Source organism: Kogia breviceps, chromosome 18, assembly GCF_026419965.1.
Source record: "Kogia breviceps isolate mKogBre1 chromosome 18, mKogBre1 haplotype 1, whole genome shotgun sequence".
Lineage (NCBI taxonomy): Eukaryota > Metazoa > Chordata > Mammalia > Artiodactyla > Physeteridae > Kogia > Kogia breviceps.
This window is the reverse complement of record NC_081327.1, coordinates 16,477,220-16,493,239: the sequence shown is the minus strand read 5'-3', so window position 1 is coordinate 16,493,239 and position 16,020 is coordinate 16,477,220. Positions and strand designations below refer to the sequence as shown.

Below are 16,020 nucleotides of genomic sequence, written 5' to 3'. Positions count from 1 at the left end.
CTGTTTTATTCGTAGACCTTTCCAGGAAAAGCTAGCGGGGCAGCGCTGACAGGGGACCCAGTCCACATCTTCAGGGCTTCCTTACCACAGGCCTCTAAGAGTCGGATCTCTTTTTTTCCCCAGGAAAATTTTTTTTTTTTTTTTTTTTTTTTTGTGCAAAAACACCTCCTCATAAACAACATGTAAACAGAAACAGCTGCTTCAAGGCTCCACAATGTCTCATTGTGTCTTCAAGGGCTTGTCCGTGGCGGCGGGCAGTGGGGAGGGCTGGCAGGGGCCATTTTCCTCCTCCTCCGGGGAGCCCTGGGGGTAGACCACGAAACACAGCTCCTGGCCCCAGCGTGTCATTGACTCTGAGGACAGACAGACAGGCCGACAGATGGACCCTGGGGTCTGACCCTGTCGGACGGGGTTCCTCAGGGAGCCGCTCCCTCTGCACGTGGGACCTGGACACTTGGGCCAAGCCACGGGGAGACATTTGGTGACGGTTGGGCCCCCTGTGGCCACCGCAGCTGCCGGGAGACCCCGCTCTAGGGTGAGCCCCCAAGAGGGTTCCATCTCCAGGCCCCGCCCCGTCGGGGAGCTGCCTGGCTCACCTGTGAGTGTGTGCACACACTTTGGTTTGCTTCTCCAGAGCACTCCCAGGAAGAAAATGGGCACCCCTGTGAGGATGATGATTACGCCCACCCCGCACACCATGGGCTCCGAGATGAAGCTGAAGACCAGCAGGAATGCCCAGAAGACCAAGTACGCGACGGGGACAAGGAGGTTCACCTGGGGGACAGTGAGCAGCAGTGCCGATGGCGCAGGACCCCTGGCTCTCCTGCCCCACCCCCCCGGGGGTCTGAGGCCCTTTCCCCCCCTCTCCTGGGAGCCGAGGCCTGAGGGGCCCCCTTCTGCCAGCAGCCCAACGTGGCTGGCCAGTTGGCCAAATTGTTGAGGGTTTGTCAATTTCAGCGGCTCTGAGCTCCACACAGCGACTGTATGTGGACTTGCCACTCGGCACTGGGCTGAAGGCGACTGATTTTTGGGCGTTTCACATTCCAGGCACTGAGCACTTCTCCAGCTCAGGGATTTACATGCAAACGGGAGGACTTTTCTTTTAGCTCGGTTTTGGGTCTTCTGTTTTCTGTGGGCTCGTGGAATCCTGTGTGACCGTCATGTCTGAGCCTTATTTTCCCGTCCGTGAAGTGGGAGTATTCACAGCACGCACCCCACGGGGCTGCCTTAAGGACTGGATAGGCCAGCGCACACAGGGCCCCGAGCAGGGCCCAGCACACGGCAAAGGCTGGCCTCACCATCGCTGCCGTCGCCGCCCCTGGTGCCCAAACGGGTAAAGGGGTGGCCCTGACTGCTCCCGGCACGGGGGCTGGCCGGTCCCCTCCGGGCCTCACCTTGATGGGCCTGTGGAGCGCCGGCCACCTCCAGCGCAGCACGAGCAGGCCCAGGATGGTGACGCCGTAGCAGAGGTAGTTGATGAAGGACACGTAGTTGATGAGCGTGTACGTGTCTCCCACAAGCATGATGACAGCCGTGGCCCCGCCCTGGGAGAGGACTGGGCTGAGGGCTGACTCCCACCTGCCTCCTGTCAGCCCAGCAGGGGCCCTGGGCCGGCCGCCTGGGGCCAGGGGGTCAGCGAGCCCGGCCCTCCCGCCCCCACCCACACTGCTACGTGGCCCTGGCTCCCCGCCTCGGGAGCCTGGGTCCCCCAACTTACGCAGACGAGGAGGGCGGGGATAGGGGTGCAGTGTCTGACGTGGATCATGGCCAGCAGGCTGGGCAGGTGTCCCTCTCGGGCTCCAGAGAAGCACAGTCTGGGGGGTGGGGACGGAGGTGGGTAGGAGCCGTGAGCCCAGCCTGGGGCCTCGCTGCTGGCCAGATCCCCACCTCAGCTCTAGACCCGATGGTCCTCTTGAGCTGTCACCTCCGACTCCCTGCTCTGGGCCCCAGCAGCTCCACTAGGCGGTTCTTCCCCTCACCTAGCCCGCCTCCCTCTCGCTTTCTTTTCCTCGCAATTGGGATCAGACATCTGTTACCGGGGAGTTCATGGTCCCAGCTTCAGGTGGGCCCCACCGGGCAGGACTTCACTTCCTCTGGCCCCCGGCACTGCTCGTGTGCACCAGGGCAGCTGCCTTGCCTCACCCTGACCGCCCTCTTCCCAGTCCAGTCACCTGGAGGAGGTGAACAGGTAGCCGTTGATCCCTCCGAAAGTGGAAAGTGCCACGGAGACGGGCATGACCCAAGAAAAGTAGCCCAGCAGCTTCTCCCCGAAGGTCTGGGTGGGCACAGAAGAGAGGTGGTGCGTGAGGCAGGGTGGAGGCCAGGCAGGAGCCGGGACCAAGCGGGGCCCCACTCACCACGGCCACTGCGTTAGAGGCCAGCAGCTCCCGGGGGGACATGGCAGTGAAGTAGGCCACGTTGGTGAAGGTGTACACGAAGGTCACCAGGGGGATGGAGATGAAGATGGCGCGAGGTAGGTTCCTGGGAACAGTGGTGCAGTGTGTCAGCATCAGCCCTTGCGGGGCCCTAGGGTGGTGGGGAGTGTGGCAGGGGACCCAGCAGTGGGGCAGCTTTGAGCCTCCACCTCCTGGGTCTGCTGGGGGCCTTGGGGCAGCGAAGGGGGCAGCACTGCTGTCTGTCTCCCCCCTAGTCCCCAGCCCAGCCTTGGCACAGGCTGGTGGGAGGAAGGGCAAATGGAGGAGGGGCCACCCATATCCCGGGGCGGGGGGCGGATCTAATGTCTGCACATGAAAAGGACATTGCCTACAGCCAAAATCAGCCTTGAAAATCCTCAAAGCGCCCTTAGAGCTCCATCCACAGACCAGGGTCCCCAGGGACTCCCGTCAGCCCCAGCTCCAGCTGTAACTGTTCACTGTCAAGGTCCCAGCTGAGAGCCATTGGCTTCATTTTTAGGGACCGTGTTGTGTGCACATGTGTAATTTTTGGCCAAATGCAAATAGCTGGATCCATTTACAGCGAGACAATGATGCTCAGTGTTTCTGAGGCCCAGCAAGGGGCCGTGACTCATCCACAGCCATACAGAACAGGGTCAGGCTGGAACACAAGCGTCCCGGCTGCCTTTCCAGAGCCGTTCCCGGTGGGTAGCATTGTGGTCAGGCAGATGACCAGACGGGCCAGAGGTGACAGCGGCTCTGTGTGGGGAGGCTGCCTCTCCCACCCCACGCCACACCCCTTCCCAGGGCCTGGCCGGAGCCCCGCTCACTTTCGAGGGTCCACCAGCTCCTCGGTGACATAGTTGAGGAAGTTCCAGCCGCTGAAGGCAAAGGAGCCCTGGAGGAAGGCCAGGGCCAGGTGACCCACGGAAGGCGTCATCCAGAAGTCGAAGGCGTTGCTGGGCCTCAGCTCCTCGAAGTGTCCTGGGGGTCCAGAGGTCAAGGGTCAGCGTCATCTCCCCGGCCCTGTGCCCAGCCCCCCGCCGCCCCACCCCACAGCCCGGCCCTACCTTGGAAGATCTGGACAAAGCCCACGCCAATGATGAGCGAGAGGGCCAGCAGCTTCCCGCCGGTGAACACGTCCTGGATGCGCGTGGCCCAGCGCACGCTCGAGCTGTTCACCCACGTCAGGAGCACTGAGGAGGAAGGGCAGGTGGGTGACTGGGTGGGCGGGCACCCGAGGCCAAGCCCCTCGGGGTGGGCCATAGCCAAGTCCAGCCCGGGCTGCAGGAGAGCGGTGTCCCCTGCAGCAGCTGGAGTGCCAGAAGCCCAACCCCTGAGGCCGACTTCACGGGAACTCACAGCTGGAGGGACCTCCCCCCAAAGTCCCCCCACGGGGGCAGGGAGGAGGGTGGGCCCTGGGGACAGAGGCCCAGCCTGGCCCCACGGTGGACACTCACTAAGGCAGGCCATGGAGAGCGCACGGGAAGCAGCGGCCGGGGGGATGCAGTTGGGGAACACGGGCTGCAGCACGTAGTTGGAGAAGGTCATGGAGATGACGGCCAGGCTGGTGGGGTACATGATGAGGACAGCGCTCCAGAGCAGCAGGAAGCTGGAAGGAGTGAGGGCCCGAGTGGCTCAGGCCTCCCTGCAGCCTCCCAGCCAAGGGGGCCCAGATGTGTGGAGCGGGGCTGCACCCTGGGCCCCGGCACCCAGGCCTGCTGTGGGGGCCAGATACCAGCTTTGGTCCAGGGAGGCAGGGCCAACCTTGTCGAGGTCTCTGCTCTATTTATGAACCGTTTCAACAGAGAGAGACGGTGTTCAGTGCAAACAGCTACGGGCTGCCCTTGGGCAGGTGTGGAGAGAGACTCGGGAACCAACCACTTTTCTAATGGCCACCTAATCCCCGGTCACAGGCTGCTCCTGAGCTGGGGTGGGCTGTCCCAGGACCTCCAGCCACAGCTCCAGCTGTAGTTCTCAGCAGAGCCCTGTGGCTGCAGGTGGCTGATTCTGAGCTGTGATCCCCGAGGGACCGGACCTTGCAAAGACCCCTGGCTGGGGTGACAGGGATTTATATCCCACCTGCCAGAATCTCACCTCTGCAGGGTGCCCACGTGGGAGTGAGGCCCGACCTGTTCCTGGGGGCTCGGCCTGTACCCAGGGGAGTGCCTGTCCGTGGGGGTGGTCCTAGTCCCCTGTCCGTCCCACCTTGAGGGTAGGGATTGCCTCATCCAGGGGCACCAAGCTCAGTGGCTTCCTCTTGGTCCTCACCTTTGCTCTGTAGCCCTGCTTCCTTACCTCTTGCTTTGTACCACCTCTCCCGCTTTGGCTTCTGGGACGTCCTAGCTCCATGACCCTCCTCCCACCCTCGATGCTGGGTGCCCTTGGTTTGGGTCTCGGGTCCTCCTCTCCCTCCCATCTTCTTGAGTTTTCTGCCACACAGCAAAATTCTTCTGCTTTCTTGGGTCCCAGGCCCCTTTGAGGACCCTCTCCCCAGAGGAGAACACCAGTGCCCCATCCTCCACTGCCCTGTTAAAGGCCCCTGAGCACATCCCTCAGAACCAAACTTTAAATACTTCAGCCCAGACCTTTCCTCTGCGCTCCAGATCCCCCACCCAAGGCCTGACTCAGCATCTCCCCGGACATGCCACAGACCCCACCTATGTGGCAAACTGTCTCCCCATCCCAGGAACCACCATCTATGGAGTCTCTCCAAGGCTCTCCTTCATGCCACACTGGCCACCATGTCCTCCCAATTTAGACTCCTAAATGGTTCTGGAATCTTCCTTGTACCTTTGTTCAGCTGGATAGCGGCAATAGCTTTGATGGCCCTCCACCTACAGGCTGTCCCGTCCCCGACAAGCCCTGGCGTCTATGATGGATCTGACCTCACCTGTGGCCGTGGCGGACAGACCAAGGGCGCCCAGGCCACCACCCTCTGTATGTGCTACCCCTCCTCACTGGTCGGCCAACAAAACCCCACCCTTCCTCCAAGCCTTGGCACAAATGTGGTTTTTTCTGGGAGTCTTCTCTGGGTGGTGGGCACCCTGTTCTCTTGGCTGCTGGGCTGCAGCCTCTCACATATCTTCAAAGCAAGGATCCTCCTGGTCTTAATCACACTTGAAGGATTATTTCCCTTCTGCACCGTAAGCAACTTGAGGCCCGGGATGGATCTTTTTATTATTGCGTCCTGGCCCTCAGCACACAGTAGGTGCTCAGCTAATGTTCACGGTGAATAAAGGAGCATCGGGAGCTATTTAAAGGGGACCTCTTGCAGGGCGTTGATAGGACTATCATGGCCCCCGCCCTCTGCATTTAGTTTACTAACATCAAGGTGTCCCCGACTGGATGTTGGCATGATCTAGAGGTTTCCATAGTAAGGTCCTCCCCACCCATAAGCACCTGGGTGGAGAGTGGGGCTTAGAGGAGCTCTATTTAAAAGGAAGCACAGAGAGGTCAAGGGGCCAGCTGGAGTGGGGTGGACGTTGGTCCCACCCTCCCTGGCCTTAGAAGGCTGCCCAACACCTCCCCTTCCCTCCATCCACTCCCATGACCTCCCTGCGATGTGAGAAGCAGAGGAGGACACTGGGGTCCTGGGCCCAGCTGGCCATCCATTCTGGAGAGGCTGTCGCCACCCCACAGCTGCTGGTGCCCCACACTCACCCAGCCAGGCCCCCGAAGATCTCGGTGACATAGGCGTAGTCCCCACCAGACCTGGGGATGGCGACTCCCAGCTCCGCGTAGCAGAGTGAGCCCAAGGCAGTGATGCCCCCACCCAGGACCCAGACGAAGAGGGCCAGACCCACGGAGCCACAGTGCTCTAGGACCCCCTTGGGGGAGATGAAGATGCCCGAGCCGATGATGTTTCCTGTGGGGGGAAGAGGTGGGGAGGCATCAGGTCTGGGCGTCCCCAGCAGGGCAACCACTCTGTGCAGCTCCAGATGCTGCAGTGAGGAGGGGAGCCCGGGCTGCTCCCTCAAGGAGGAGGGTGGGCCTGGAGGCATGTGGATGCCATGGATCCCTCCAACCCTGCAAGTCCCACTCTGGCCGCCTCATCTCCCCTCCCCAGCCCCTGGCATGGGGAGTGGCACTTTGTCCAGACAGGCTCCCCTGCCAGGGATGGGTCCTGTTCCGAGTTCCTCTGCCCCCAACTAACCACCATGAGGTGGGGCAAGCACAAGCAGTGGCGGAGAGGCAGCCACTCCTGTGCATCCCCACAGGGCCCAGGCCCAGCCCCTCGCCCCTGGCCAAGGCCTCCAGGCTTGTCAGCCTCCAACCATCTGGCTTCCTCCCAGCCTGGCCAGAGCTGGCCACCTAAAGCAGGACCTTGACCATGATACTCTCTTGCCACCTTCCTATTGGCTGAAATCCAAACTCATGGAGTGGATTGGGGACTGGCACCTCCTCCATGAAGCCCTCCTTGACCACACCGGTAAAGCTCCTCCTCCCACTTCACAGCCCCAGACCCTGCTCCGTACTTTCTTTCTTTATCTTCCATCTCCTCTTTCACTATTAAAGAGCCCTTTGCCTGCTGGGCTCCTCCCTGACCTAGGACCCATGCTGTGGACACAGACTTGGAAGAGACCTGATTTCCTGGCATTGTTAAAATGTTTCAGGTCCTGGGCAAGGGTCAGTGGGGTGAGGGAGAGGAGCTGGTGCATTTTCAGGGCTGGGGGTTGCTTAGCAGCCATCGCGGAAGAGATGGGGTGGATGATGGCAGGCTGGCAGGACTCAGTTGGCTCAGCCTGGGGTCTGAACACAGATGCCTCTCCCTTGGGAACAGCTCACTGGTTGCAAACAGGGGTCACTGCTCTAATCCTAGGACCACAGTGGGAAACCCTGGCTGGGGCTCAGGAGGCAGGGAAGCTCTCCCCACTCATGTCACCTCTTGAGTCCCGTCTATACAATGGCACTGTTGTGAGGACTCAGCGAGGTGCTGTATGGGAAGCCTCAGCTCATTCACAGCTGTATCCAGATGTCCTCTGCCTCTGTGCGTGATTCTCTGTGTACCATCTGCGACCTCACCTTGGGCCTCCAGCACACAGTTGGTGCTCAGTACACATCTGTTGAGCAAACTACAGGACGAGTGAATAGCCTGATGCCCAAAGTGGCACCAGTGCCACTGAAGGACCGATCTCTTCCTCTGTGAAGTGGGGGGCAGCAGCCTCCCCTCGACCCTCCCAGAAGGGCGCTGTAGGCAGGAGCAGAGGGGGTGGCTAGCTTCCAAGGCTTGGGTGCCAGTGGAATCTGCCAGGTCATGGGTCACAGAAGGCCTGGCCTGCCCCTGGGCCGAGTCTGAGTTTTGGAAGTATGGGCATTGTGTGGCACTCCTGGGGTCTGATAGCAGAACAATGGGAAACGCTCAGAGGGCCAAGCTGTGGGCTGCAGAGCAGGTTCCCAGGTTCCCAATTAATAGCAAAACGCTGAGCGCCCACTTAGCCCTGAGCTCCCTGGCAGTTAGCGCAAAGAGGGCAATGTTCTGCGTTAGCCGCGTCTCATCATCTGTGCAAATGAATCAGGTCACGTCACTGGTGATTTGGACTAGGGCCTGCCCAAGAGGAAATAATCCCAGAACCCACGGGCCACATGCAGAAAAAAGCAACACTGCTGGCACCCAGGGCTCAGGCCCTCCACGAGATGGCCCCACCTGCCAGGGCCCAGGGGGAGCACACGTCCTTCAGGGCAGACCCTGCCTGCCCCACCTGCCAGGCCCCCAGGCGGGTCTGGACGAGGACACAGCTGGGGCGGCCCATCTGCATGCGTTCCCTGTCCACAGTCCTACCCCACCCCCACCCGGCCGGCACAGATTTCCAGTCTGGACGGCCACGACGCCCCACTTGGTTTTCTAGTCACGTCCCAGGAGCCCTAAATACATCCAGATAAGGAGGAAAGAATTCCTGTCTCCCAGCCTCAGAGGTAAGCTGTGCCCTCAGCTCGCTTCCAGGGAGAGAGGGGCCGCTTCCTTCATCTACCACGGGGCCCAGGGCCTGGGTGGGCTATTAGGCTTCTAAAGAGCCTTTGCGTTTGCTCTATCCAGCAGCAGAGCCTCTGTTCTCAGGACCTGGTGGAGTGGGATCTGCCAAAAGCCAGGGAGGTTGGAAGCCAGTGGGGGCTGGGTGGCCTTGGAAGGAGCTGGGTGCATCCAGGGCCCTGGGCCACCCACCCCGTGGGGACGCCCACCACCCTACACACCTCAGCCTGACGGGGCCTCACGACTGTAGCCCTCGGGGAAGCCACACCTGGCGCCTCGTCCTCCAAGGCTGGGATTTGAAAGGGACACATCACTTGTCTGTGCCCAGTGGCTGAAGACTCGGGGGATGGGCCGGGGGTGAGGATTGCTATTGTTTTAGACACATGGCCGCAGGCAACAGTGCAGGACTTCTCCCCACGTGGCTCAAAGGAACACATGTGCCAGCAGGAGGCCCTGAGCTCTCTGGGGGCCTCTTCCTCTGGGCCTGGACAGCCTCCAGCATCAGCCTCAGGTTTGTGCTGGAAGGTGGCAGAAAACCCCATCGAGGTCCACTGGCTGCTCTTGGCACCATGTGGGCTGGTCGGGGCTCTGCAAGGAGCAAGAGGGGTGGTGGCTTGGGCGAGGAGCAGAGGGCAGGGAGAAGGAGGGGTGTTGCTGAGGACAGGGGTGGGTGTCTCCAGCACGGAATGACTTCAGGAGGTGTGGAGAAGGGACCATGGAGCTGTAAGGCAGTGCTGCAGGGGAGCCTGCCCAGGCCTCCTGGTGGTGCGTCCAGGCCTCCCTTCTCAGCCCTCGGGAGGAGGGGCAGGAACCACAGACTGTGGGATGGGCCGGGGGATACTGCTGAGCACCTGGTCGGGTGTCTGACTGACGGCCGGCTGGAGAAATGTGGGTTCCGAGACCTCCATGTTCCCATCCACGCAGTGGGACGGCTGCTCTGTGGTCCCTGCAGGTCCTTGGCAGGGCCAGAGCTCCCAGGAAGGTGGGCGAGGATGTGGGTCCCTCAACTAGGGGGCCCCCCTCCAGTCTCCTCCCACCCCTCTTCCCTCAGGCCAAGCTGGGTGGTTTTTATCACATTAAGATGTGTGGCCCGCTGAAGGAACGAAGAAAGAGCCATTGTTCCCCCGGCTGCAGCGGTAAGTGCTGACCTATTTCTGGGAGGCATGAGCTGACCACAGAGGTCACAGGGGTGGACTGCGGAGGTGGTGTGGGTGGAAGCGGCCAGCTGCCCTCGGTGTGTGTGTGGGGAACGTGCAGAGTCGGATTTGGGGGAGGGGTCAGGGAGGTCCTGTCAGGCTGCTGGCACCACCCCTCATCCCTAGAACACTTTCAGGAGTCTGTTGTGTGACCTCAGGCCCGTGCTGCTCCTTGGGCCTCAGTTTCCCCTTGTGCCAGGAAGGGCCACTGGGCTAGGGGGCAGCAGAGGGCTGGTGCAACACTGACTTTGGCTGAGGCACTGCTGGGCAGGAGGGACGCGTCCTGAACATCTGCACGGGGCCCAAGGAAACACAGTTTCTGCCTGGGCCCCTCTGTCCCGCATTGTGGCAGGTCTCTCCCCAGCTCAATGGCTTCCCAGAAGCAACGCCACCCCCAGGAAGCCCTCCCTGATCTCCCATCCTGATTCCTATAACCTGGCCCCTGCTCCTCTCCCATGGTACCTGGAGTATGGCCAAGAAGTGACTCCTTTATTTGCCATCCTGGGTGGACCCTGCATTGTCAGAGGGCGGGGTCTGTGCCCTGGCTTGCTGAGATGAGAAGTCCAAGCCCCCTAGAAGGACAGGGAACCCCCAGGGCCTAGGTCCCCTTACACGCACCTGGCCTATGCCTGCCTCTTCCGCGAGCAGGGCTATGGCGGGGCCTCCTCCTGCCACGCTGGCCTGGCAGAGACTAGCTCAGGGCTCCTGGGTCTGATCAGGGGCTGGCCATAGGCCAGGCCTCCTTCTCTTGCCCTGGGCAATGAGTCCCAGCACCTCCCTGTTAGGATGTGACCCATGAGGGCTCTGGGGAAGCGCTCCAAATCCCTGTTGGTAAGTCCCAAGGCCCCTGAGGCCATGGGCAGGGCCAATTACTAGTTGAGAACCCCTACATCTGGGTCTGAATCCCAGATCCCTCATGGCGGGAGGCTGTGGACAAGGTACTTCACTCTCTGAACCTCCTTATCTGTAAGACGGGGAGATGAGGCAGTGATGTGGGTCTGTTCCCACACTGCCTGCTACATCAGAGGCCCCAGGAAATGCTTATGGGTCTCACTATTGTCATCTACCTTGGAGACACCCCAGGCCACCCAAGCTGGCCTTTGGATCTGAACCCTATCGGACGTCAACAGCCTGGGGTCAGCGGCCAGAGCCCTGCTTTGGGGGCCCTGCTATTGCTCTGGTGAAGCCTGTGACTCCCAGCACAGTGTCCTTGTGGTGAGCCTGTCAGGCACCCTTGAGGGGGACAGCAGTGCCCGCTGAGGTGTTGGCAGAACTCCAGGGAGGTGAGCGGGGACGTTTCCAGGACGTGCCTGGAATTGCCAATTGGTCAGCGTGCGCCTCCGGCCCAACCCACTTTCCGTCCAAGAGAGGGGCGGGCAGGAGTGTGGAACTCTCTCCCCTGGACCTGCTCACCTCACAGTCTTCCCAGGTCAATTAATGGCAAACCATGCTCCCAGCTGCTCAGGCCCCAACGTGCTGTCACCCAGACTCCACTCTGCTATACCTTGTGTCCAGTTCAACACATCTGGCTCAATCTTCCAAACACACCTAGGACTGAACCTCCTCTCAGCACCTCCACTGCTGCCACCCTGCTCGGAACTACCATCATCTCTTTCCCAGGTGACTCAAGTACCCTCCCGACTGGGCTTCCAGCTTCTGCCTCTTCTGCCCACAGCCTCTTCTCCACGGTAAGCCCCAGGCCATGCCATCCCGTGCCACCCCATGCCACCCCGTGCCACCCCATAGCATCCCACCCCGTGCCACCCCATCCCGTGCCACCCCATGCCATCCCACCCCGTGCTACCCCATGCGATCCCACCCCATGCCACCCCGTGCCACCCCATACCACCCCACCCTGTGCCACCCCATGCCATCCCACCCCATCCCATCCCATGCTATCCCACCCTGTGCCACCCCATACCATCCCACCCTGTGCCACCACATGCCATCCCACCCCGTGCCACCCCATGCGATCCTACCCCATGCCACCCCGTGCCACCCCATGCCATCCCACCCCACCCCATGCCATCCCACTTCTGCCCAAAGCCCTCCCAGGCTCCCACCTGACAAAGAGAAAAAGGCAAAGTCTTTACTGTGGCTGCAAGGCCTACACAGACTGCACCCCACGTCACTCCTGACTCATCTCCTCCCTACAATCCTCCCTCCTTCACTTTCTCACCTTAGCACTTATCATTACCCTGGCAGCTAAAAATTCAGCTTGTTTATCTTGTTTGCTCTTTGACTTCCATGCTGGAACGTCAGCTCCAGGAGGACAGGGATTTTGTCTGTCTTGTTCCCTGTTATGTCTCCAGCACCTAGAACAGTGCCCAGCACTGTCCAGTACCTAATTGTTGAATCGATGAATGAGCGTGACCAGAGCTAACAGGCCCCATCCTTGTAGCCAGAGCTGCTTCAGCCCCCAACGGTGTCTTAGAGCATACCAAGGGCATCTGACCCTGGGCTGGTTGCAGCCTCAGGTCCCCAGTTTCCTCATCTGTAAATTGGGCCTATGGTGAGGTACAGACAGCCTCCTGTGTAGTTTTATGTCCCCTCAGGGTCCCGGGGAGGATGGGTTGGGGTTCTGGAGAGGGCTATCCTCTGAGCAGCCCAGCACCTCCAGCCCCAGAGACAACAGAGGGACCTGGCCATGGCTGGATAAGTAGAGACTGGCTCCTAAGGAGACAGGGTTCATGAAGGAGGCCCCTGAGTCCTAGAACATACTTGAGCCTGATCCACAAACATGGGCTGGATATTTGAGTCAAAGGGAGAGAGCGAAGGACAGGACAGTCTGGTCAGCAGACCCGGCTGATTCCCACTCTGCTGAACCTGGGCACGACCCTTCCTTGGGTGTGGATGGGGAGGGAGCTGGTTGTGGTACCTGAGCCAGGACAAGAGACCCTGTACATACAGCCCTGGGTGGGGGTGGGGGTGGGGGAGTCAGAGGCTATTTCTCTGTCCACCTGTTGGTTGTTCATCTACCCATAGTAGAGTGGCAAGCGCACTAAATCCTGGCTGGATGAGCGCCCGGATCAATCTTCAACCTTCCCCCATCACGGGCTCTGCATCTGGCCCCAGTTTTGCCCTGCGTCAAAGCAGTGTGAAGAAGGGCACTGCATTGGGAGAAGAATCCAAGTCTGGTTCCAAATTCCGAGTTCACCACTTGCAGCATTGTTATTTAACTTCCAACCTCAGTTTCTACATCTGTAAAATGGGTATAAAAATTCCCATCTTGCAAGGCAGGCAATCAAATGAGATAAAGGGAGAACATGTTTTCATAATGTAGTAAGGTGTGTTTTTCTGAATAGGCATTGGATGTGGTGATGTCTTGCACAGTCCCTGTCCCAGAAGGCTCTTTTTCCTCCAGGCTGGCCCGTTCCCCTCCAGTTGTGTTCGCTGCAGCCAGCGGGTGCTGTCCTAAACACATTTTAGGTGGAGTCTTGTTCTAGCCCAAAGCCCTTTTATGTCATTCCATTCCTCAGCCTGGGGCAGGAGTTACAAGGGGAGAGAATTATCCGATCTTCTGGGAGGGTCTATTTGGAAGTTTTGGAGATAATAAGCTGCTATCAAACAAGAAAGATTATGGAGGAAGCTATAAAGTTTTCAAGACGTTTAAGGCTAAACTATGACGCTTGGCAGACATTTTTTACTTTGACCAGGCTCCCCAGGGCAGGAAAGTGGGGAAAGATGTGGGAGTCCAGGCTACCAGAACAGTGAAAGGGGAGGAAGTGGGGGCCTTCAGGGCATCAGGCTAGGGAGGGCAGTGCAGTGATTCAGCCCACCCCTGCCTCCTCCTCATCTGTCACCTTCTGGACCAGGTCCCCTTGTCCCCTTGTCCCCTTGTCTGTCTCCTGCCCAGTCCAGCCTCCTGCCTGCTGAAACCCCTCAAAGCTCCCCAAGCAGGTTTGTAGGACCACCCCTGAGTGTCCTGGGCTGGAGTCAGGTCATCTGGGTTCTGTTCCTGAGTCCGCTACTCTTGGCTAAGTCACTCCTAGCCCCAGCTCAGTCTTCAAGGCCTGAAGCCAAGAGGGCAGTGGACCTGGAACAGCAAAAATGGTATGAAAAGTGGGTGAGCTGTAAGGGCAGAGCTGTGCTGCACAGAAGAATTCTTGCAGAATTAGCCTCATCCACTCCCACCATCACCACCAGGGCCCTCTTTTGAGGAGAAAGGAGCCAGCAGCCTCTGCCTGACCTGAGGGGGATGGGAGGCAGGGAGGAGGAAGAGTAGGAATACAGCTCGAGGGTGCTGGGTTTAGCTGAGGCAGCCCAGCAAGTACCACGTCTCTCCCTGCACCTGCCGGGCACTGTAGCTGGCTTCAGACACAGTCAGCCTCTTGACCCCAAGGCCCACCCATGATGTATGGGCTTCCTCTTCCTGAGGGCACAGCTCCTGGAGAGGGTGTGGGCCAGGGCAAAGCTCTAACCAGTACCCTGGCCAAATCCCTGGAACCAGCCCTTCCTCTCAGCAGTCAAGCAGGGGCACTCTTGGTCAAGAAGGTCTCTGGACCAGATCAGGACCAGCTCCTAGAAGACACCTTTCCAGGTGCAAGTGGGTGAGACAGAGAGGTACCTGCACAGGGGCTGTGTGCTGGGGCAGTTCTCAGTGTGAGTGCAGGGCATGACCAAGAGCTAGACCCCAACCTTGGTCCAGGAACTCCCAGTATGGAGGCAGAGGAGGAGGAGGTGGAGACACCAGTCTGCCCTCCTGAGCCCCCAACTTTTTCCATCTCCAGGGGTCTGAGGATGGGCGGGCAGTGAATGCACAAGCAGCACCCACTGGCTGGGGAGGGGAAAACTGGGCAGTTGGTAAAGTGAGAGTGGTCAAGACCCTTGCCATCCATCCTTCCAGCCTGTGTCTCGTGGGACACAGGAGATGGAACAGACTCCTCCCACGAGGGTCTCTGAGGCACCTGGTGTGGATACAGGCACAGGTCTGGGTGAGCCAGTTCCTGAGGCATCAGTGTTCTTGACTTGGGACAGAAGGAGGAAAACCCCATCACTGTTCTCTCTGTGCCCTGAGCCCTCTGCCTACCCAGAAGTCCCCAAATGGGGGCAGGATGCACAGACTCATTCTCAGGTGGGGAAGCCCAGGAAGCAGTTGGCCTTTCGCAGGCTTGGTCTGCCCACCACACCTGGGCCTCCCCCAGTCACTGGCTGCTCCTCCCCCTCCGCCAGGGTCCTGCTGCAGAATTCTGCACTAACTATATACTCTGAACCGATTTCCCCTCTGGGCTGGCTCTACCTGTCCAGGCTACCCAAAGTCCCTCCTGCTTGCGAAGAATAAATCATTCACACTGCGTGGCACCTGCACACAGTAGGAACTCAGTTTAAGCCACAAGACCCAGAACGTGGGGTCTTAGCGGGGGTCAGCTTACTGAGTTCCCACACTTGCAAGACTCCCGCCCTCAAGGCAGGACCACAGCCATCTCCATGCTATAGATGAGAAGACTGAGGGTAACTGCCTTGTGGAAGTCCATGGCGAAGTAAAGGCAGGAGAAGGATTCCAGCGGTGGATGGGACCTGCACCTCCTTCAAGCGCAAAAATTCGGGGCACTTGGGGAGGTGGAAACAAGAAGCCCCGTGGCTGCCGTGTGAGGGGAGACACAGCAGGTGCCCCGGGAGGGCATCCCCTCATCCATGTTCCACCGTCTCAGACCGGTAGGCGCGCCCGGAGAGGGGTGCTCCTTGTTCCGAGTCGCTGTGCGCCTTAGGCCCTACCGCCCCAGGCTCCTGCCCGCCCCGCGCCCGCTCACCGATGATGATGGTGCAGGCGCTCACCAGCCCGATCTCCTTCTTGAGCGCCACCCGCTCCGAGGCGCGGGGCCCGGGGCCCGGGCCGGGCGAGGGCGAGGGAGCAGGGCCCGGGTTCCCGCGCCCGCTCGGCTGCTGCGTGTGGCCGGCCATGTCGCTGTCCCGCCGCGTCCCAGCTCCCTGCGCTGCCCCGTCTGTCCGACCAGCCGCCAGTCAGTCCGTCCGTCCGGCTGTCGGTGCGCGCCGCTCTCGCAGCCCGGACAGCGCCCACAGGCGGGCGCATGCGCTGGCGCGGGGCTCTGGCCCCGAGCCCCGGCCCGCAGGGACCAGGGAGGGACGGAAGGAGGACCGGCCAGCAGCCCCCTCCCCCACCTTCCTTAAAGGGAACTCCCCCCCCCGTGGCCCCCACCCTCCCAACGCGGGCCTGCAAGTTAGGAGAGGACTTGGGGGCAGACCTACGAAGAACTTCCTGGACCCAAGAAGGCCTAGGAAGGAGGCCTGGGGTGGGGGCGGGGGAGCAGGGCTCAAAGGCAGGACTCCCCCTGCCCTCAAGGAGACTGAGGAAGCTGGCAAAAATAATAGCCGTCTGTGTATTGAGACCTGCTGTGCGCCAGAGCTGCCATACTCCTTAAATCCTGGCACGGACCCCTAGAGCGTGTACCGGGAGAGGGGTGGAGGTTGGGCTCACTCTACAGGTGAAAGCTGAGGCCCC

General features: G+C 60.3%; 1 protein-coding gene across 1 annotated transcript; it reads right to left on the bottom strand.

Moving 5' to 3' along the window:
- Nucleotides 1-219: 219 nt before the first annotated feature.
- SLC7A10 (solute carrier family 7 member 10) lies at nucleotides 220-15,470 on the bottom strand. The gene is made up of 11 exons (XM_059045110.1): nucleotides 15,311-15,470; nucleotides 6,057-6,261; nucleotides 3,854-4,005; nucleotides 3,464-3,589; nucleotides 3,224-3,377; nucleotides 2,358-2,481; nucleotides 2,172-2,275; nucleotides 1,718-1,814; nucleotides 1,395-1,544; nucleotides 597-774; nucleotides 220-353 (listed from the first exon to the last, which is right to left on the bottom strand). The coding sequence occupies exons 1-11, from the start codon at nucleotides 15,459-15,461 to the stop codon at nucleotides 220-222; spliced, it is 1,575 nt and encodes a 524-aa protein (XP_058901093.1). The 5' UTR covers nucleotides 15,462-15,470.
- Nucleotides 15,471-16,020: the final 550 nt, after the last annotated feature.

Excerpts from the sequence above, each read along its gene's own strand:
- SLC7A10 (XM_059045110.1), bottom strand. The coding sequence starts at position 15,461 with ATGGCCGGCCACACGCAGCAGCCGAGCGGGCGCGGGAACCCGGGCCCT. Across the intron at positions 4,006-6,056 it reads ATCTTCGGGGGCCTGGCTGG|CTTCCTGCTGCTCTGGAGCG; the intron begins GTGAGTGTGGGG and ends CACTCCTTCCAG. Across the intron at positions 2,276-2,357 it reads CCTCTAACGCAGTGGCCGTG|ACCTTCGGGGAGAAGCTGCT; the intron begins GTGAGTGGGGCC and ends GTGCCCACCCAG.